Source organism: Melozone crissalis, unplaced genomic scaffold, assembly GCF_028551555.1.
Source record: "Melozone crissalis strain CALT ecotype California unplaced genomic scaffold, PUWL_Pcris_2 ptg000006l_1, whole genome shotgun sequence".
Lineage (NCBI taxonomy): Eukaryota > Metazoa > Chordata > Aves > Passeriformes > Passerellidae > Melozone > Melozone crissalis.
In genome coordinates, this window is record NW_026535784.1 from 7,845,041 (window position 1) to 7,868,912 (window position 23,872).

Here is a 23,872-nt window from a genome sequence, read left to right on the forward strand (position 1 = left end):
AATGAATAGGTAACTATTTAAATATAGCACATTAAATTTTAAATATGTTTGTTCATTGATCAGTACAGTTGTAAAAAAATCAGCATGAAAATTTTTTGAAGTACAGGCTTAAATACAAAAAAATTACAGGGGATAATAACAGGGAAAAAAGTTAGTGTCATGTTCAGAGTTTGGTGATATGTTTAAACTATACATACTTTTCTAAAACAGAATTCTTCCAACATTTTCTGCTCATGCAATTGGTTTCAGTAAAACATTTGAATTAGGTGTTAACTATCTCTTGATAGTTGCTATCCAGCATAAGGATTTTGTATTTAATTGAAGAAATACCTGTATTAATTTCTACCATGGAAAATTTTCAGCTTTTCAGTATAAATGATTGATTAGGTAAGTAGTGACATTAGTTTTAATAATTTATAAGAAATTGATTAAATAGTTAAAGTAGTATTTCTAAGTTGGTTTTTTTTTAGTTAATACATTTGAGAACAACTGCTCAGCAATCCTTCAATATAGGCCTACCCTGTTTTAAGGATATTTAAAGAATATTAGCTTTTATCTTGGAAATTAGTTATTTCAGTGGTGATTATCTCTTTTTCTGTTTAAGGAATCTGTGTGTGCACACATGTGTGCGCTTAATATATTGCAATGAAGAGCTTGTGATGCACCATTGCAATTTTTTTTTAAAACTGAAAGGGAATATTTTACCTGCAAAGAGCACTAGGCTATTTTTTCCATTTTCTGTTAGCTTGTTAAGTGTTCTTTAAATATAGAAATAAAAATGTCTTTAGAAATACCTTAAAGTGTATCCTGAAGAGCACTCAGTACACTTGAGTATTTAAATATCAAAGAGTGGGATTCAGGGAGATGGATCCATTCTTTCCTCTGCCACAACCCTAACCTCACTCATTTACCTTCTCTGTGCCCCAGTTAGTGAAATGAGAGTAATACCAAGCTTGCCAGGTTCTTGGTGAGATTTTCTTTCATTAATAGTTAAAATAGTTGGAAATACCAGAAAGTTAACATTGTTGTAATTGTAGTTAGGTTCAAGAAGCTGTATTGCAAATTATTCTTTTTGCCTTTATTTTTTTTCATGATTATTTTTCTTAATGGTAGTTTAGTGCTGTCACTGATAAAATGCACATCATTGCTAGTGACTCTTGCAAGTATGATTGAATACTGCAAATAGACCAGAACTGTTTTGTAAACGTCAGGTTTGTAGGGTTGAGTTTAACCATTATAACAAACATTAGATGTGGTGTTTTACTGTAATTTATATTTTGTTTTGATTTGTTTTCATTTTCAGTTCAAGCTCAACAGCTGATGCAAATTCAGAGGAAACAGCTAATTTGGAAAAAGGAAAATCAACATTAAACAAAGTTTTGGAGTCTTTTTGTTCATATCACTGGCAACAGACTTTGGCTATGTTAAAATTCCTATTACAGGATGAAAATATTCCTATAGCTTGCAGTTGCAAGCAAACACATTTGGTCCACTCTGAAACTCCCAGTTCCCTTACTGAAGAGGATGTTCACGTTCCATTTTGCAGTTGCAATGGACACATGCTGACAAAAAGGTGCTGTTTACAAAATCAAAGGCCAAACACTTGTTTACCACCTCTGTCTGTTTGTATTAAAGATTTCCATTCTTTGTCATGCCAAGCTGTAGCAATTGGATGTATTAAGACAATGGTGAACAAAGCATGTAGTTCTCCTAAGTATTGTGCTGACCAGTTGCAAAATTATAACAGGCATTCTGTGAAAGCAGCAGCATGTACATATTCAGCTAAGGACTGTGACCTCTTAAGCAGCATTAAAAATTCAAACAGATCCCGCAGTCCATCGCCACCTCCACTATCACCTGTACACAGTAAAGAATTTGAATTGTCAGAAGGAATGGTTATGGACTTTCCAACTTTAGACAACAACAAGCTTGAAATATCCATCAACCAGCCTCCATCCCTCTTGCCAGCTGAAGGAAGCAAGGGAGAATTTGAGTATGAGGGTAAAACGTGCAAAGGAAAAGAGATTGATTATTCAGATGGAGTGCTGGGATCAGCAGACCAAGAAAGCAATGATGGTTGTATGAACTCTGAGAAAGGTGAACATTCTGCCATTTTTCAAGATTTAATGGACCGCATTAATGAGAAGTTGAAATCAATAGACACTACAGATCTAGCCACAAATCTTGTAAAACTTTCTAGCAGTGACAGGGCACCAGAAAATGATGTCAAATTAGGAGACTTCATAACTTCTCTTTTGCACAATGCTAAGGCAAGTGATTACAGCTTTATGGAATTACTTCGCCAACATGATAAACAAGTGGAAAATAAAATTATTCAGACAAGATTTCGCAAGCGTCAGGAAACTTTATTTGCAACGTATAATTCTCCTGACTCACCAGTCATTCGACGACAGACCTTGCAAATCAAGAGGGAGCTTGCAAGCCTTGATGAAACTCTTGTACGAAAAAAGTCAATTTCTGAGAGAAATGCAAAAAAATCTACAAAAAAAATTGATAAAATGCATCCAAATAAAAGACATACTTTTACTGTAATAGAAGATGAGACTTTGCAACACCTTGGAAGTAACCCATGTGTGAACTGCCAAACCAAACCAATGTGCTTTCCAGTACACCAAACAGAGTCTTTCAATCTACCTCTTACTAATTTTCAGACCAGCTCCAGCTTTTTAGTTCTTTCAGAAAACAGTGCTATTGCAGCCAGCCAGGCAAAACTCCCAAATACACAAGGAGATTGTGCAACCTTAAAAGAGACTGGTCCGATTCCTCTGAAGGATGAGAGTAATGAAATCTTGGGTAGAACTAAACGTAACATTGTGCCTCCTGGGTGGTACTCTGTGTATGTAACAAACAATATCATGTTTAGAAAGTCATCCAGTACAAAAAAGTCATTGAAAAGTTTGGAAAAAATGAGAATAAATAAAAATCTTCATGCTGAAAGATGCAGTGACATAAATATAAGCAAAATTGTGAGAGACACAAATCTGCAAGTTGTTGTGGAGCGTTTAGAAGATACAATAAGCTTATCCAGAAAGACTAGCAACTCATTGTTGGATAGTTACAAAATAAGCCAAAAATTAAAAGATAATGCTTATGAACAGGTTATGAACCCAGCTACTAGAAGGGGCTTACCTTTCACTCTGAGCGAAATGGGATGCACAGGACAAACCTTCCTTCCACATTCACAGGTGCCAAGCAGCAGTAAAATCAAAGCAATTTGTGTTGCATCAGATACACAAGAAACTCTTATAGATGAAGAAATTAATGACAGCCTTTTGAAATCTCTGACCTTTAATTCAAGCAGTTCAGCTTCCAGTAATGGGGACTTGCATGTCACTTCTGAAGCCGGGGAGATCCCATCTCCCCTAAACTACTCTAGTCCTATTAAACTTATGTTTGTCTCAGAAGTTAACAGTCATGAAGGAGTCAAATACACATTAACATCTGCAGCTGCATCTTCTAAGGGAAGCACAGATCTTTGTTTGTTTCAGGGGCACACGAACGCTTTGTTAGATAAACAGGCCACAGGTGACCTTTCCCATGCAGTCTGTGTCAAGGGTTGTGATTGCAGTGAAAATGATACTAAGGAGAGGTCAACCTGCATTTTTGCAGAAGCTGCTACAAGCTCTTGTCCAGTTGGTCAAATCAACATAAATGACTCAAAAAAAAATGATGAAGTTGTGGAGAAATCAAGCAGTAGCAGTGAATTAGTTTTCAAAAGAAAACCTGGTAGACCAAAGAAAATAGGTCCTCAGGTAGTTAAGCAGGTTAAGAGACCCATTGGACGGCCTCCTAAACCAAAAGTAGACATGAGTGGAAGCGCAAAACCTAGACCTGAACTTAGCTGTGGTGGTAAAAGCATCAAGTCTGATGCAGCAGCAATGGAAGAAGTTAACAGCAACAAAAATATTACTGTAACAGTTGTTTTTGGAAGGTCAAGAAGAACTAAGAGACACGTTTCTGAAGGTAATCTAAATCTCATCAGCATTCTGCCCACACAACATATTGATTCTAATTTTGCCAATGATCCCAGCAAAGCAAGGCACAATGCAGAAACTGGAAATGCTTTGACTGAAACAGTAAAAGCCTTCCAGAATCCTTCTGCTGAAAAGGAGGTCTCTGGTTATGACTATGTCAGGCCTATCAAGGGCAATCTGGCATCAGCACATCCTTGCAGCAATGTTATACGGCAGATTAAGAAACCATTAACCACTGTTCGAAAACCTGGCAGGCCAGCAAAAGTAAAAATTTCTGGCATATCAGTGACTGTCAGCAGACTTTCACCTCAGGAAAGAAAAGTGAGCATCAGCAATGGTTTGCCTCCTTTACAACAACAGAATGTGTTAGAAAAAAACATACCACAGGAAAGAAAAAATCAACTGTGCAATAATATGGGTCAAGTAAAGAACATGCAGAAAGATTCTAGAGAGGATGGGTCACACAGTGTTACTACAACAGTGTCAAGAAAACGTGAAATTCCATCGAGACACTCTGCTAGAGACAGAAAACCTTCACTGCATTTTTTGCATTCATTAGCATCTTCTAGTCCATTTACTTGTAGAAGTGCCTTACTACATAAATCTTACAAACTCCATTTGAAAAAAGCTAAAGAGCGAAAGGAAAAACTTACACAATCCAATCAGTGCACAGCATCCAGAGATACCTCAGAACAGAGAAATCCAGGAAATGCTAAAAAAGATCTTATGGATGGTGGATTTGGGCCCATTCATGAGGTATCATCAGATCCCATTTTTTCGTCAAATCCCTCTCTCAGGTGGTGGCCTACTTCCACTTCAAGTGACACCTTGTTGGAAGAACTAAACAATAGATTTGAACAGATGACTAATACCTGGTTGAGAGTGGGGGGAAGTGAGTTTGACAAATGTGTATATGAAAAAAGGGATCCCATTGAACGAGACTGTAATACTGAAATGTCAGACCCTTTAGACTCCTGCCTTGTAGGACTTGAAACATCACCTATAAAAATGCTGTTCCAGAAAAAGTGTAATATGAATGAACTCTGCACCTGGTTTATGCAAACTACAGAAACACAGTCTCTCTCTCTTGTGAGAAAGGCAAATGCTCGCAATCCCTTAGAGGTAGTTAGTACTAAAGAGATAAAGATGGAAACGAAACAATCTGATCCTAGCACTTGCCCTTTCAGAAAGCACTTTAAAAAGTTTGCACTATCCTCCCCTTCAAAACCAGCAGGGAAATTGCAAATGTTACATAACATGGTGAGGTCTCCAGTCTTAAGCATGAAAAGTAATTTCACTTTAGCCAGATTAAAAAGAAATGAATTTAAGAAGTTGCAGCATGATAGGTGGGGACAAACAAAAAAGCTCTATAATCCAGCTCCTGGAGGCTGGAAATCAAAAAAGAAAAATCTGCAGTTATTTTGCCAAAGCCAATTGTTTAAGAGTACGAGTGGGGAAACCAATGAAGAAACACCCAAGCTGCAGGAGAAAAATACAGTAGAAATCCAGCCCACTCAGACTTTGGTAGAGTCTCAGAATAGCCTCTTGCCAACTGAAAATGAAACCAGAGATGCATTTGTTGAACAGATGATGGGATCGTCTGACTTTAACCCACATCCTGGTTTAGCAAATATACTTAAGTCACATTCAGAGGCAAATGGAACAATTCATTGCCAGCAAAATGTTAGAAAAGAACAAAGCCAAGATAAACTGTTTCAAAATACTTGGAAAGCCAAAACCTTTAAAGACTGTAGGATATTTCTGAGAAAAATCAACCATATTGAGCAGCACAATTCATTTAATTTAAATAATGTCATTTATTCTCCTGAAGCTGTCGACAGTAAAAGCACTCAGGCCTTTATGGAAGAAAAAAGACATCCTCTTTTAAGGTCCCATTCTACTAAACGAAATACATTAAAGAAACAAGAAAATGAAGTGGAAACATCTAAAGGATCTAATTCTTCTAAAGTGATTGAAAAGCTGGATGGCCAGTTTCACAGCAGAAAATTAAGTAGTGGTGTAAACCAGGACGATAATCCTGCTGGTAGTTCTGAAGGTCTTACTAGAATAAACAAAAGGAAAAGTCCACAATGGGAGACCACTGATACAAATTTAAGAAAAAGGCATAAGAGACAATCATGCAGTAGTGGACAAATGGCACCTTATTACCCAAAGTACCAAGTAGGTAAGTTCTTGTTCCCCACTTCATCTTAAAATTGATATCCTAAAGAATTGGAGAAGTCAAACAACTAAGCACTTATTTGTTTATTGCATGTTACTCATTTTAATTTCAGACAAGTCATGAAATCAAACATTGCATAACATCACAATAATTCAGAAAGTGCAATTTTAAAATGTTTATAACGTTTTGCACCATTCTTTCAGCTCTGATAAGCTAACCAATATAGTTTAGACAGACAAGAAGTTCTGGCATTCTGTAGTCAGTCACAACTGGCTATTGACTTCAAAAGGAACAGAATTTCATTACATTGTGTAGTTTCTCATAGTGTGAGGAGGAGTAAGCTATAAAATAAAGCATAAATTCAATGCATTAGCATATAGCTGTTTTTAAAAAATTCTCATTGGATGATTACTGTTACAAATCAGTCATAGTTTTGTAATTTTACAGTAAAGGATAGTATTTTGTACTTCTGAAAATTATTTTGTCAGAGACCCATTTAGTATCCTTTCCATGCCAAGTGAAATCTGCTGACTCTAAGGGGTTTGCACATTGAATCCTTATAGAACAATTTAAAATGCAAAATTATTTTTCACAAGAACAATATACAGTTACTCTGCTTAATACTTTGGCTTGGAATCTTTTAGGCTAGTGTGAAATTAAATCATTTTTTAATGATAGGTATTTATAAATACATTGTAATACAACTGTGATCTCAAAAAGGCCATTATATTACTTAGAAAGAGGGCACATCTGTTTTGTAATTATTTCTTCTGTTGGGTGAAGAGATATCCTTAAACAGAAGTCTTAACTCATTTCAACAAAATTGCTAAGGTGTGAAATCCTCGCACAACTCCTGCAATGTGATTTAAGTTACTACCTTTGTAGAAACAATATTGTATTAGCTAATCTGATATTGGCCAAATATAAGAACCTTATTCAAAATATCAGGTCAAAACTTTAGGTCCTCTTTTGTATTCTATGTTTTAGAAAAGGATCTCTGATAATAAAGGGAAAGGTTAATTTAAGTTGTACTATAAACAATATAATGGCTCTTGTATGCTTTATTTCTTTTGTACTTCATGTGATATATAGAATTCTTCATATTAAGCTCATTCAGTATAACCCTGCTTTTTCCAATGTACAGCATTTTTTTATCTATGGACTGTTCTTTTGTATTTTGATTCATTGATCTGCAGCCAAGCTCAACATAAATAACTTGTTTTTAAGAAGTTCAAACTTTGACACAAAATTGCTGTTAAAAAAAGAAAAAAGACAAACTAGGAAAGGAAAGGATAGAATATACTCATTTCTATATTGCAAATGAAGAAAGAGCTCTCTCATACTTGTAACTTGTTGAGAAAATGTTACATTCCAATTATATTTATCTGTAAATGTTTTGTTTCTATGGTAATGCAAGACCTATTACTGTGATCCGGTCTCATGTTAGTTTTAATTGGGACTCAATTTTATCTACCTGATAACTTTCATCCTTTAGTTTTGGATTTTCAGGAAATCTGATAACTATTTTGATATTTTACATTACTCCATTTACAGTTTTTGTTGTTTTCCCTTTTACTCATGGTTTCTCATATCAGTCATTGTCTTCAGAAAAACTGTGATAGGAAATTAATTGATAAAGGAAATTTAAAAGGCAAAGAATGATGATTCTGGAATTGTCTCCACACTTGTAACCCCAGATCTTTCTTAGGGGTACTATTGCACTATCAGAGGATTGTCTGATATTGGAAGGATGTCTTGTTTTGCTGTGTTGACTCAACATTGTGTACTTTCTGCACCAGCCAAGGAAATCATACAAATATTTTTAGTCTAACATAGCTACTCCCTAAAAAGAAGCAACATGATTTCTAGCTGGGCATGCTTGTGACTTCAAACATAATTCCTGCATCTGGGAGTTAAATGCACATGAAAACATCATGTTTCGTTCATGTGTTCTTTGGATTGTATTTTTGTTTATGTGGTATCATAAACTATATCATTGTTCTGTTGTCATGCTTGAAATGTTGCTATAGACACATTTATGGTCAGCATTTGAAGTTTTTCTTAAACGTGGGGTCTTACCAAATGTTCTTAAAGAGAGAGATGTGGTGCTGTTTTATTGTGAACCATTGTGGCAGGTGGGCAGAATGTTGTTACCAAACTTTTTATGTACTCTTGGTTTTTTTATTAGCACGTGCAAGCAGGAATAAACAATTGAATTCTTACAGCTCAAAGGAGTGTCCAACAACCAGAGCTAGCCATGCACTCATTGCAGCAACAGAAAAGAGTTAATTGCTTTTTCTCATTGCCTGTTGTATTTAAGATAAGGTGGCTGGTAGACACATGGGTCCATTTGATGTTTGTTTATACTTCTGAACTGTTGCTTCCACAATGCATTTGATGTGTTGAGGGGCAGTTCCCTTTTACTCTAAATCCATCTTCTGGCAATTTTAATTTCTCTAGCAACACTGAAATGCTATTATTCTCCATTTTGCAAAGAAAATTACATAAGCATGTTTTTAGGAAAGCACTTGTTTTCTTCTCACAAGAGTACTTCACTTGTAACATTGAAGGTCACATTAATATGCTTTGGACTTGGGCAAAAGGTGTCAAGAAAGCCAAGCTAAAATACAAAAAACTATCAATCCAACAATAAAACTGGGATGTGTAAAATACTCCATTTTACAATCTTACAATGTACTAAATATTTTAAAAATCTTCTTCAAAGGGTGTGGACTTCATACAGATGGAAAACAGACTGTGAATCTTCTATGGTAGCAGGCAGAGCTGACATCACAGACCTGTGCTCTTGGCCTTCATATCAGGGTGGCAGTTTGCATTTTAAAAATAGATTTCTATCACTTAAAGTTAGGATATTTTCATCTAACATGAACTTTTAATAAAATTTTCACCTTTATATTTTCACTTTTCTTCAAGTGGTCTGGAGTTTTAGAACAGATCTATTGGATTTTTCAGGAGAGAATATGACTTTTCAATTTTAATTTTTTATTATGTTTGGATGTGGTTTTTATATTTTACCTTAATGAAATCAAGTTTGTGCGGTTCTTGAAAAGAGAATTTGCTAATTTTTTGTGGTAATTTCAAAGTTGGCTGCAAGAGTGAAGAATCATAACTATGAAAACTTTGGTGTTGTGAGTCTAATTGGTCTCTTCATTCTGCACATAGAATAACATCTCTATTAGTATCACAGACAAATATTTTCTTTAACTTAACTTCCATTACTATAAGTTTGCAAAAAAAAATGGAAGGGAAATTTTTGTGAATTCTTTTTTACACATCTGTGTTAGAATGGCTTTAATATTCCAGCATTGCTGCTTATTTGTGTCATGGTAGTGCAATCCAGTAATAATAAAGCTACAAATGGGGATCACTTCCCTTCTACTGTGAATGACCTGGTGGCAGGCAAGATTGGTTTTAGCAGGCTGGTCAGCTTTCATCAAGGACCACATTCTACACCCCTAATCAGTGACAAATTTAAAATGTTGGGTTAGGAAAAGTGCTGAGGAGACATAGAGTAACAGTCATTAAATCTGTTTATTTTAAGAAGGCTCTTTTCACAAAAGCTTTTCATCAGAGGGTTACTTGCTCTAAAATAAATTTTACCTGTGATGCAGAGTAAGCAAATAGAAATTTTCATGCCTGTAGCTGTTCAGACAAGAAGTTACCTTTTCACAGGCAGACATAAACCAAAGTAAGAGCACTAATAGAAATATGAGAAGAATATGAATTGCATGACTGTTCACAGTAAGCGGGCCGGTTTTAATGCAGAAGTGTAAGAGCAGAAAGGTAACTTGATATGTAGATGACTGTACATGTGTAGTAAATCCTTACTCATTTGATGAACTTAATGGTCTTTGCCTCATTCCCCATGATGGAACAGCAGCAGCTCCCATGCCACATTCTAATGCTCCATTTTGTTTCACACTCTGGGATTCTACTTGCCAAATTACATATTCTTCTTTCCTTTTCTTTTTCTCACATCAGGTGATCCAATGTGGGGTGTGTAGGTTTTGGGTGCTGTTCAGTTTTATTTTTTATTTGCATATTGCCTTAGAGTATGCTTTTACTCATCTTCTTTTGAGGGTTCTGAGCTAAGGATTTTTATTCTTGTTTCTTTGAATAATGGACTTTTTTAAAGAACTTGGCTCTGGGGTCTTCAAATTTCTTTACCTGCTACAATATGTAGTTTTCTGTAGCTTAGTGCCATGATCATTAAGCCTTTGTGTAGAATTTATATACACAGTTTTATACCTAAGCTGGGGTGATTTTTTCATCATTTTATTCAGTATGGTTTTGCTGTCGGTTTTTAATTTTACCTCTTCAAAAACTGGGAAACTCATAGTCATATTTTCCTATTTGTCCTTGGTCCTGAGGAAATGGGTAGATTTTTCAGCTTTCTTTAGGGAACTGGTAATACTAAATAAATATAGACAATCTTCTGTCTTCCTTTGAAAGCCTTTTACTAGAAGAGAAAATAGCAGTTTTCCAAGGCCTGCACAGTGCTTTTGAAAATCTGACAAGTACATATCCTTTTTAAAATCCTCTCTTCTGTTGAGAGTTCATGGCCTTAAAGCAGAGCTTCTGTTGCTGTTAGATAGAAAAGGAGGGAAGTCAATTAACAGAGCCTGTGAAGAGGTAACCTGTAAATTAAGTATTCATGTAGTCTGACCATGACCAGAGCACATTAATTTTGCTGAGACAATTCCATATTTTGGTGTTGAAAATAGTTCAAGAGAGATGCTGTAATTCATAGAAACCTCTGTACTGTGCCTCTTGGCATTTCTCTATTGTTGATATGCTAAAGCTAGTGCTGCTTTTCTATTTTCACCACATCTTTGGAAAGTGTCTTACATGGAATCTTCAGTTAATTACATTCAAAAAGTGCAGGTTCTGGTTCCAGAGTCGAGGGAGGAAATTTTAAATGGTGTGACATGACTGGGTTGTTGTTTGCATGTATTCTTGGGTAGATTTTCCCTTTCTAATTCATCTTTCACTCCTAAAAGGATAGTTTTAGTCAGACCCTTGATGGTTTGAAATAATTTTCAGACTTGTAAGCCAAATATGATGCCACTTTTAGTCACTGTTCATTCTTTTGCTTGCAGTGTCATTGAATTTTGCTAAAATAGCTGTGCCTTAAAGATATTGTTTAAACAACCTTTGAGACTAATAGAAATGTTTTTGTTATTTGGTAACTGGATATTAATTTAATAGAAATAGTAATTTTGCTCTATTTTAAGGACAGTATTTCCTTATCAAAAGGCTTTGTTTCTCCAATATTTCCTGTGGTCAGCATGGAAAAGAAAGGTTCTGTAAAATGTCCTTGAATCTTGGGTGTCACTGAGAATGCTGTGTGTTTCTGAAGGCTGTTGGCAACCTTCAAGTTCTAATTAAGACAGATATTTTTACAATTATCAGCAACTAATTAGATGGATGTATCTGAAAGGAAATTGCTGTCTACAAGAAGTCTAATATTTTAAGATCAGCATTTTGCCAATATTGCTGTGCACACCCCACTACAGCATCTCAGCTTGGTGGGTTTGCCCTTGGTGGCACTTGGGGCAGTGTCCTGCTTCCTGTACTCAGTGTCATCTCAAATGTGATGATGCTTCTGGGTGTGTGATCTCAATAAAAAAAAAAGTTTATGGAGTCCTCATTAGCCATGTTTACTTCATAGTTATTTAAGGATTTTTATTATTAGGTATTTTGAAAGAAATCAGAGGAAAACATTTGGAAATCAGAATTATGGGTTTTACCAAATACAATTATATAGAAATGTGTGATATATAGACCTGTGCCTGAATATATTTATATAGGGATATGTGCTACCTGTGAACCTTTCTAAGGTATGACTTTAAGAGAAAATCACTTCTTTGAAAAACTGCAAGTAGAACCTTGATTGAGATGCCAATTGGGAAGTTATTTAGAATTTTTCCTCTGTTGCTCACAAGGGTTTTTTTTTAATAGAGCTTTATAAAAAGCTAGAAAAGTAAATCTTATTTCACCACTAGTCAAATAGAAATTGAAATTATTGTCACTGAGTAATAATTAATACATACTCCACAGTCCTAACCAGGTGAGGACTCAATGTTTTGATTGGTTGCATTGTAACTTTATAAAATAATGCTGTTCTTGAGACACATCTTCCTCCATTGTCTCCTTTCAATGCATGAGATACCATCTTGAAAACCATATCTCCTTCATCTGTTATTTCTTTTTTCCCATTGCTGGATTGCCAGCTTTCAGCAGACTGACTTGTTTTCTCATCTAAATGCTCACTTTATATTTCATTCTTGGTGTGTGATTCTTCATGAACTTTTTTTATTAATTACTCACTTAATAAATCAGATTGTCTATGTTTTCCCTGCAATTTTGTACCTTTTTGTAGAAAGATGTACATACTTTTTCAAGGAGTGTGATGAGCCCAATTGGGATGTCAAATCATTGCACATCAGCTCTGGTCCTGTAGAGAAAATTGCACCTTTGCCATTGGCTGTCTCTTCCTGTGTTGGCTGAACTGCTCCTTCCTGTATCTCACGACACTTGTGTGTGGTGTTGCAGTACAGCATTGACTTGTGCTTGCTCTGTGCTCCGGGATGGCTGCCTGTGCCTCTGTCCCAGCAGTGCCTGTCGTGTCCTGCTGAGCTGCTGTTCATTGCACAACTGTGCTGTTGCTCCTCTTGTTCATTCAGACCCGTGTCTGAGCCACGGTTCAGAGCAGCCAGGCCATTGCACTCTGGGTATTCCACATTTCTCTGCATACTGCTTTCATGCTTTGCTCTCCTTTAGCACCAAACTGATCCTCAGATCATGCATCAGCTTTCATTTTATGCCAAGCTGTGTGTTTGTGAGTGCCAAAGGATTTTCTCCAGAAGATGAGTGCAGCCCAGTTTTATTCCTGTTTTGATTTTTTACTGCATGTTTCTCATTGTGTACTTTGGCTGGTCCATTCTGTCTGGTCCATCCACCTGCCAAGAGATTTTTAATATCATGAGCAAAATGTCAGTCGGTTTTTGTCATAGATTTCTTCAAACCCAGGTACAGAAATTCTTTTGTAAAAAGCCATACCAGATTTTTAATCCGTTTTTTCATGTTGAAGACCAGGTAATTTAATTTTTTCCTACAGTGTAGAGATATGTCTTTTCCAAGATCAAGATATTTAAATAATTTCATCTTCCTATCTCCATGCTTTTGGGCCAACAGCTCTGGATGCTTATAACTAGACAAATTCATTTCTGCTGCCCTATTCATGGCAAGTTGCACGTTCTGTTCTTGTGGGACAGGTCAAGCAATTTTTGTTTCTTTGCATTTTTTCAAAACTGAAAGGGGACCATTTTTTTATGCTGATTCCTCTCATGTTCCAGACATCAGTAAAGGCTGTTTAGATTATTCTTCCATTTCTTTGGAGCACAGATAATGCTATCTCTTGCTGTGTCAAGAGGTTGTAAACCTTTAGTGAGAAACTTCATGATTTATGGAGGCAATGTGCCCTTTTCTGTATTCTATTCTATGGTTTCAGTCTGTCCAGGTTTTACTGTTTGATTTGTCTTTTCAACAGCAGAAACTCACCTGACTTATATCTGCTTTCAGCTGTATTGGTTCCTTACCACAAATTAAATTTAGGCAGGAGTTTCACACTTTCTTTCAGTGGCTGTGCACTCCCCTGCTCTCCATCCTCCACTCACTGCCCTTGCTCCTTTCTGTCACTTCTGGGCATCCATAAGAGGAATCTGCTTCTCTCTTTCATCATGGTTTATCTGTAATTGGGGCAGGTATCTTAACTTGATTGCAGCTCTTCCTTCAGTTAAATCAACTTTAGACCTACTTTTCTTACTTCATGTATACCAGTAGAAATGGCCTTAAAATTAACTTAGGACTTAAAAAAACTTTTAAAAGCATAAGTCTGAATTTCTGCTTGGTTTGGGATGTTTTATATCAACTGTCAAGCCATCAGTGAGTGATGTGATACAATCAGGTTTTTCCAAGCAGGTCTTACTCTTTGTTTTCATTTTGTAGCTCAGGGTAGAATATTTCTAAGTTATGATTCTGCTAGGAATTAGAAAAATGAGGCTTTCACATTTCATATTAAACTGCATACATACATGAAAATTAAGATGTTCAGGGAAGTCAGTCTTTTCAGATGGATCTTGTCACAGGTTCCTGTTACTTAAGGTATGAATTTCACATATACTCAGAGATTATACTTGATATTTTACTGACCCAGGCCTGCCCTCAAAGCTGTCTTATTTCAAACTATTGAAATCTTGCTCCAAACAATGGATTATTTCCCTGTACATGAAATGGAAACCTACCAGAAAAAATCTTGTCTAAAAGCTGTAAGAATGACTTAAAATATTTTTCTTGAAAAATAAATTCTTATTCTCAGTTGAATTGTGCTCTTTTGCCTATGTGTAAAGTCTTTCATTTTGAATGCAGGGTAAATTTTAGGGGGAAAAAAACTACTTAAAGTTAGGCTTAGTGTTTTTATTGGGGCAATTAGCATAATTTTCAAAACATTCAATAATAATAATTTATTTTTAAAATGTAAGAAATGTATTTACACCACAAGTAAATATTTAAGAGCTATACTTGAGGTATCAATTCTTAAAATTTGGTTGTTGTTGTGACCTGTCTTTCTAGTTTAAAGTTCTTGTGATGTGTGCTTGAATAAATTCTCTTGTGTATCGTATTTGTTGCTGACATTTCCTATTTATCAGTTTACTACTTACAGCTGGTTTTAAATTCCATTTAAGTAGTAGAAATCTCAGAAAAGGAAATTACTTATTTGCAAATTGCTGTTTGACCTTCCTGAATTCAGAAGTCTGGTGGGTTTTAAACCACCCAGGGACTGTCTCATCATGTTTCTGAGATGATCTCTCTCCATAACATAATTGCATTTATAATGTAAAAAAACTGTTATGGATTAAAGATTTGAGCTCAAGTGGCAGGACTTCCACAGCTGCATTCACCCCAGCACTGAGATGGGGACATTGTGCTTCCTCAGAACAGCCTGAACCAGCAGCACACGCTGTTCTGAACCCCCAGCCTCCTTCCAAACCTTTCTTCATTAGGATCAGATAGAAAAAAATAACAAAAGCTTTTCTTCTGTTATAGTATATTTGTAAGTCAAATACAACAGTGCTCATCTTCACAACAGGTGTTGAGGGGTTTTATTTATTTACATGCTGCTAGCTTCTAGTCATAACTAGAAATTAGTTTTCTTTCAGGGGATTGGTGATCAGAAGGAGGCTTGTTTTGGGGTGGTGCCTAGAAGCTAAGAGTTCATTATGTTCATCATCACATTAATGATGCTGCCTTTCAACTGTTAGAATCTTAGCTGCTTTTTGGTACCAAGATCTTTTAAGACAGTATGGTATGAACAGTTTGAGATCATAGGATTATTTTTTTTCTCTTTAGCTGGTTATGTACTATCATCACTAGTAAATTACACCCTAAAATTTAATGAGTTCTTCATGACAGCTTACATTAATATTCTACTTCCTTGTTCTTGTCTTCTGTGGACTGCTAGAGTCTGTAACACCACAAAACATGGTGATTCCTGTCAAAAAGATCACTGTTCTACAAAACCTTCTCAGTCAAGCTGCTTTAAATAATTGGGAAAGGAATGTTGTTGCTATTTAGACAACATATATTCAAGTCTGCCTTTTATTTTGGGGAGCCATTAGAATGGAGCTCTGTACTTCCATGGCTGTGCAAGCCTGATTAATTTATTTTTAAAAAGAGCTTTAGTTCCTGAATTCTTGAATGAAATTGCAATTTAAACCTTTTATGTTGCCTATGATCTGTTGTGTGTAATTTTCTGAGGCTGACTGGTTTTGGGGAGCAAGTTGTGTTATTTCTCTACCTGCGCTCTCAAACTGTTGCCATCCATTCCACTTGCCAAACGTTTACCTGAAAATGTAACCACCTGCTGTTCAGTGCTGCTGTTGTGCTTGGTCTTTGAAGATGAAGTACCAATGATCAGTGCTGCTGTGTAATTTTGCTCTGTGCAAGTTAAAGCTTGAACAGTGTGTTGGTATCTCAATATAGAAATTCAGAAAAAAAGCTACCAGTTAGTGATGCTCTTTCACTGACAGGCCAAGAGTGCTCACAAAAGCCTACATTCCTCTTCTTGCTGTCTTTCACATATATTTTGTATGTATTTCCCTCATGTTTCCTTTTTTTTTTTTTGTTTTTTTCCTTCTCAAACCAAGACTCAACTCTGAGTTAGTCTGAAGAGCAAAATAAACTTTCCACTATAATTTCAGTCTGGGATTATGGCTGGTTCTGATTTCTCACCCTGTTTTATTGTCTCCATTCAGTTCACCTCCTGTCTTGGTGTTCTGTGCTGTTTTGTTTGTCTTAGCACTCAGCCCTTATATCTGACTTTTAAGACTCCCTCAATATTGCTTATCTCCCCATCTTGCTTTGATTGATTTCCAGGGCATTTTTTTCTCTCTCTGATTCCCAAATGAGATTCCAGCCTCTCATCTGGAATACGTTATTTCATACTGCGATGAGAGTCCAGTTGGTAAATGAGACATTAAAATTTTCTTTGTGGATTTCTTTGCTGCTGGGTTTTGGCATTGTGGAAAAAATGAGTTTAAATTTTAGACACAATCAGTCAGACTGTGCATGCTTGGTTTGCTGTTTTTTCAATATATATTACATTACCAAATCAGTCTCTGCTGGAAGTCACACTGAGGCTACTGTATTCATTGTAGATTTTAATCTAGTGTATTCCACTACTTCCTTTTTTGAGAAATTGTTTGAGCAGGGTTTGTACAGAGAACATTTTTTTAAATTCTGCTGAAGTTTTACTGTTTCTACTCAGTGTTTTTGAAACCTTTCTGTAAAAGCCCCGAGTCAGTGCTGTGTGTCACAGATGCTCTTATGCTTTCCAAGCTGCCAGTCTGCAATCTCTGCTGGCAGTGTTTAACAAGTGCACTTTGCAGAATTTCTGTCAGACAGGAGGGTAAGAGCCAGTTTGACCTTGCTCCTAAATAGTGGGGAAGGAGATGTTTTTATCTGTAGGTGTTGCAAAAGACTTAGAGAAACACAGCCCTGCAGTGATGCTTTCATAGCTGTTTTACAGCACACAAGCACACAGCATCGATGGCAATCTCTGGGAAATGCTGAGGACTGACCTAACAGATAAGAGATATTTTTACCCATTCCTACTTTTTCTTTTTTCTACTTTTTTTTCAACATGTTGTGACAGATTAACTCAGCAAATATATGGAGTTGAGCTAGCCAGATATTTTTTATCATTTTCATACAACGACAACAGGTGTCAAATATCCTGTTTTTCCAGAAGAATGTGGCTCCAAACTGCAGAGAAAATAAGCAGTTGAAAGAATATTATTTTCCTTTTGTACTTGGCGGCCTCAAATTTTCTGGTGTTGCTCTCCCATCCTGCCATTAAAAAACAGTATTTATAACAGTATAATGATGATTTGGGTAAAACTAAAGAAAGAAATTCGAATTAAAAAAAAAAAAAAGTTGTATTGAGGCAGTTTTAACAGGAAGTGTGGAAAAGAACAAGTTTTTCTTTAGCACTTAGGAGCATGGGGAGGCCTCTCACTGCTTACTTTAGTAGAGGGTTGAATTCAAACCTTTCTATTTATTCCTTTTTATTTAATGATAGGAGGAGATTTTTGTGGGGAGAGATGATCCCTTTAGGGATCCTTCCAGCAGGTTTGGAAACTTAACCACACACAGGGTTCTCTGCTTAGCCAAGGAGACCAGAGAGCACCTGAAAGTCCATGGGTGTTACTCTGATGTGGATTTAGAGTTACACAGGGGTAATTTGTTAGAACAACACAGGCAATCCACCCCTTCTGCAGCACTGTTCAAAGATGGCAAACTCAGTAATGGTGGTGGGGGAGCTGGGGGTTCCAGCACACACAAAACCACTCCGAAGCCCTCGCTGACTGTTCCAGCCCCGCTGGTTTGGCGTGCAGCAGCTTCCAAAGGCAGCCTGGAGCAGGGGAGGCCGTTCCCAGGAGCCAGCAGCGTGTCCTGCTCCTGTCACCGTGCACACTGTGCTGTGCCATGGCCTCAGTGCCACCCCTGGGCTTCACATGCCTCCGGGGAAGGTCCAGCCTCTGAGACTGAGCAGGCCCCATGCACTGAACCATGGCAGAGCACCTGCTAAGGGGCTGCTGAATTTGCCTCCTCAAGGCATTTTTTCAGATTGCTCTTGTTTCAGATCAAAAAGTATAGTCACATTTCCATGTGCCTTTTTTTTCTGCTTACTTTCTAAGAAGAGACAAGAATTATATGGATCAGGTATTATACATGGTGAAATATAAAATCTTTTCAATTAAGCAGTAAATATGTTACCAGCACTTCAAGACTATTTAGAGAAAAGGGCTAGGAAAGGGTAGTATAATTTAAGATGAAGAAAAAATGGTGAGTTTTCAGGATATCTCACTAATTTGTTGTACAAATTGTGAAAAAAATAAAGATGGTTTTCACCTTTTTCACTGGGATTTCAGCACTGTTGTCCTGTCTTCAAATTCCCCAGTGAAAACAGAGCTATTGGATATGCCATGGCTGGAGTTTATGATGTTCCATGTCACAGAAACACCTGTAGCTGACTTCCACAAATCACATGCATGGAAACTGATTAACTGAGTCCCAGGTGAATAAAAACAAAACAGATGATGATTGCAGGCATGGTAAACACATGGCATCAGAACTGGGAATTCTGACCTTTTTAGAGACCATTGTGTGAGGTCAGTATATGCCTGTTGTTTAGGGAATTAAAGGAAACTCCATCTCCTTGCTGGAGTGAGTGCTGGTAGTGCAGAGCTCCAGGGGCTGTAAAGTGGGGATGCTCTTCCAGGCTCTCCTGAAATTGGCTCCATGGCTTCTGGGGCCATCAGGCTGTGTGTAACATCTTGCTAGGAATGCTTTAAGCACTGTGGAGCTTGTGCAAGTAGAGTGGAATAAAATGTAGATTAGAATCTGTTGATGGATTTGACTGGAAAAATTCAACTGCTTTTGTTTAACTTTATCCCTTTAATTACATTCTCTGATTTAAAAATATTTAAATACACAGGTTTTTTTACCTTGTTACATCAACAGCTGGGAAAGAAATCACTACAAGTAAAGGAATGAAAAGCAAGATGAAAGACTAGGTTCTTCTTGGTTAACAAATACATTAAAGCAGGTCTCTAACCATATTATTTTCCACTTAATTTTTATTAAGGTAAAATTTTCTAAAATACTTTCACTTTTTGTGTTGATGTTACCCATACTGAGGAACTGGGGGATAAATTAACATTTTTCTATTCCTGTTTTTATGCATTTATTTAGAAAGAAAAGTATTGAGTTTCCTAGAGTTCTCTGAGAGGTAAATAGATCACCATATGAAAATTATCAACACATACTCCAGTTCTAGCTTTGCAACTTCAGTCCAGCCCATTGCACTTTGTACAGAAACCTGTACAACCTAAAATATGACGAGGACAGTTCCTGACAGAGCTGTCTTTGGAAAGGGCTGTTTGGTGCTATACTAGCACTCAGCATTTTCATTTATAGTCCAAGCAAATGAGAAGGAATGATGGCCACAGTTGCACCAAATCTAGGATACACTGTTAGCACCAGCAGTGTAGTTTGAAAATGGCCCTTGGCAGCTTGGTGCAATTCCCAGTTGATCTACAGAAGGAAGGGGCCAGGTCATACAATGAACAGAAAACCTTTGGCTTTTTCTGTCTGGCACTTGCCCAGCATTCAACACAGTTTATCTGTCTACACTGCTTTAATGACAGTAGAAATGCTGGGATTTAAAGTATTTTGCAGGTATATACCTGCACCACCAAAAAAAAAAAAAAAAACAAAAAAAAAACCAAAACCCAAGCCACCCCAACTCTTAAAAAAAAAAAAAAAAAAACCAAACCAAAACATTCCTGCCCTATCCTTCATTTAGCTGTTGGGAAGTTGTTAGAAGTTCTGTTTTGCTACATGGCAATGCCTGAAAAGCACAAAGTCAGTAGGGGTGAGGAAAGCTGCTAACTGAATCCTTAACACCGTCTTCCATCTGCACTTAATCCCATGTCATAAGAAAAGCCTTTCACTTCCTGAGGGCAAAGATCCAAGTCTGAAGAGGTTGTAAACTCAAGAAAGTGACCTTGCTGACTGAAGTCCTGTCCATCATCTACACTGCACTCCTTTTCCTGCAGGAAGGAAAAGATCAGAGCAACCAGAGGAAAAGGCAAAACAAGACAAAAGATAGAGGCTGAATAATGACACAAGGACATGCAGAGCATGGGGGCAGTGAAGTAGTTGGAGAGTTGGGAACAAGTGTTAGGAAATGTGAAATTTCTGTTTCGCTGCCATGTCAGCAAGGCACACAGCCTTGAGGGGTGCAGATATTAAAATGTGAAATAATTAAAACTGTCTGATATCTGTGACAAACAACAGTGAATTGTCATTCTAGCTGTTGCCTAAGGTCTTTCCCTGTTTCTGTGACATAGGAAATGTTTTAATCGAAGTCAGTCATTGGTATTTCAGTAGCACAAGCCAGTGTTTTAGGCTGTAGTCCTACCTGACTGACTGGCCTCAGTTACTCTGTGCATGTGAGCACTACACTGCAGCACATTCCATCCTTCAGAATGAGTTCTGTAATGAACCTCTTTGCCTGAAATGCAAGTAGAAGCAGTTTCTGCTGCTTAAATACTCCTTGGATAGGAAACCATCCAAGATAGGTTCAGATAGGTTTTAGCATGGTGATTACCTCCTACCCTTAATTACAGTACTTGGAACATTATTTTAGGACCTCAGAAGTATTTTCAACTTTGTCATTCTAGAAGTTCTCAAAAACTTTGAAAAGGATGATGAGAAACACTGTATTACACACAGGGGGACAAATCACTGCAGGAGGTAGGCAGTAAAATAAAAGGGAGGAAGAAGTTTGACATGAGGATTGAAATTGTTTTCTGAGTATGTTTTATATCTTAAATCACTTCTGAGTGCTTTATCTATTAAGACATTTTTGATGATGAGGATGGTGAAAGACTGAAACAGGTTGTCCAGATAGATGCTTTATGTCTATCCCTGGAAACATTCAGGATCAGGCTGGATGAGGCTCTGAGCAACCTTCTAGTTGAAGATGTCCCTGTCATTGCAGGGGGGTTGGAGCAGATGACCTTCAAAGGTGTCTTCCAACCCAAACTGTTTGATAATTCAATCCACACCTCTGTCCTAGTCTGCTTAGTGACCCCCACAAAGGACTGGGTTTCTTTCCCTTCCTGTGTTACTTCTTCCCCTAAATTTAAAACAAAATACCATCTATATGAGTCCTTCCATGGCTGCAATAAATTCACAGTCAGCAATAAAAACAAGCCCCAAACTCTTGCCCAGTTCCTGCTCTGTGCCTTTACAGCAGTCAGCTGGAGATGATTGGAGCAAGAGCAGCTGTTCCTGCACCTCCTGCAAAGGAGCAGCACGAGCAGGAGACTGCCCTGGCACTGACACTGCCAGTGGAAGGGCTCAGGCATCCCCACACAGCCCAGCCCAATCTGCTGCACAGCACAGCACAGCAGGGTTCTAATCTCGGCGTTTCTGGAACATTGTGCACTAAAACAACAACAAAAATCCAGCAGGACACAGGATCTGCCAGCACCTCATCTTGCCTCTTATCAGCTTGTTTGCAGGGCAAGAGGAAAGTGTACTAAACTTTTTCTCATTTCTTTCCCTCTCCTACCACCCCTTCTTTTCTCACAGCACGCTACAAGTGAAAGTCTCGGAGCCGCAGAATTCAATAGACATGAACACAGAAAATGAACATTTGAAGTCCATAAAGATGTGCCTTAATCAGCCCACTGAGTGGAATCTGAGTTTTTCAGCAGCATCTCTCGCCAGCTGTAAAGTTTTTAACCAAAATCTCAAAACTGATGAGAACAAATAGATTGCAGCTGTTCTTGCACTATTATTTTGTACATTGTTCCTGATTTTTTTTTTCTGCTAAATAATAAGCATTTATTACATTGATCTTGAAATGATCTTGTGTGATTTGGCTTTATATACTATTAGCATTATTCAGTTTGATGTACTTTTCTTTTCTAAATATGAAGTTTCACATCTGACCGTCATGAAATTCTTGCAGTTCAAATTTATATCAGAATCGGATGTTCCCCTTTAATAGTATTGTGATTTTTCTATGTTCTTTAAATTTAACTTTGGTTTCCCAATTTTATTTTTGTGCACGAAAGTTAATATATTATGTAATTTGTGGCATAGGTCACCATGTAAAGGTTTATGGTAATAATTCAAAAAATCTGTAACAGGTGGAGACCGACTACCTCGAAGCAAAGCAGTACAAAGCTAAATGACCTGAGGAGATCTCCTTCACCAATGGATGAAATGTATGGAAGCACCAGTTTGTTTCTGCAGTATGCTTTCATCTTCACTGACCTTGAGAACTTCTGTGTGACAGTGTTTAATGACCCTAATGTCTAAAAGAAAGACCAAGCCTGCTGGAGAATCTCGTGAAAGATTGTCATTCAACAAATCTGTAACTGCACTTTTTGAGGTTTCTGCTAAATGGTCTTTCTTCCCCATTTGTTTTTATGAATTTATGCCTGCCACCAATTAAAATGGATGTAAATGCTCTTCCTATTTCATTTTTTCCGTGTACTTTGGAAATTCAATGTAAAATCGAAATTTTATCTCTACTCAAAGAAGTAGTAAATGGTTGTAGCTGACTACATTGTAGACATTCCATGCTTAAATAATCTTAGCAAGGTTCATGTACTTTGTTCATCAAAACTTTATTATTGATACAGCTATAAAAAAAGTGTTAGAATAAAACCATATAATATACTTCTCTTTTCTGGAGTCATACATTCAGTAGCTAGAGTAGAGGTTCCTTAATTCATGATGAGTTGTCTGTCCTTTACTTGACAAGAACTAATTTTCCAGAAGGAAATTTCCTTGGAAGACACTGTATTTTATAAAACAGAGGTTTTAAGGATTCACCTTACAAAAATGAAGCTGCATATTTCCTCTTTACAGAGGTTTGTTGGTTTGCAGGTGCAATCCAGTCATTGAAATAAAGAGATTGTTATGAACTCTGGTGGCACAAGATCCCAAGAGAGTATTGAGTCACTGAAGCATTGGACATGATTAAAAGAATGTGATTTAAACAATAAACATTCATCATGTTTTGAGCTGTTTAGCAGGTCTTTATATATCTCAACTGTTACATGCACGTGGACTCAGTGGGGCAAGAAAGCCAAAAGGAGAATTACACTTTGCAGGGGAGAGGAACTGAAGCTGCCCTCAGTGGAGCCCCCAAGCACAAGGGTCGGGCAGGAGGCAGGCAGGACACAGGAGCCGTGTTTGTGCCCGGGCGAGGAGACGCCACACGGAGGTTCTGATTGCAAACACCCAGTAAATACCAGCACCCCCTGCTTTGGACAGGGCTCCCTCAGCTCCAAGCAGAAGCCTGGTTTTTGTTAACAAATTATTATTATTAATTATTACTATTCCTTTGAGTTTTCAGGCGTAACCCAAGCTCACCAGCCCCTGCTGTCCTTCAGCCTGGAGAGCAACCAACCAAAGGCCTGTTCTCAAGAGAAGCTGCTTTAGTGCCTGGCTGAAGAGACTGAATACACAGGCAAACAAACATCACAACATTGGATTAAAGAAACAAAAACTAGTGTGGGAATAA

General features: G+C 37.3%; 1 protein-coding gene across 4 annotated transcripts in view; it reads left to right on the forward strand.

Annotated features, from left to right (window-relative positions):
* LCORL (ligand dependent nuclear receptor corepressor like) overlaps positions 1 to 23,369 on the forward strand; it is an 80,249-nt gene extending 56,880 nt beyond the window's left edge. Inside the window, exons 7-8 of one of the 4 annotated variants that reach the window (XM_054296101.1) lie at positions 21,925 to 22,064; positions 22,488 to 23,369. In XM_054296101.1, coding sequence (XP_054152076.1) covers positions 21,925 to 22,064; positions 22,488 to 22,528 — 181 coding nt within the window. In that variant the 3' untranslated portion in view covers positions 22,529 to 23,369. Of the gene's footprint in view, positions 1 to 1,303; positions 6,181 to 21,924 lie in introns of those variants that run through there. The other 3 variants (XM_054296096.1, XM_054296100.1, XM_054296099.1) reach the window with 3 other exon arrangements.
* Positions 23,370 to 23,872: the final 503 nt, after the last annotated feature.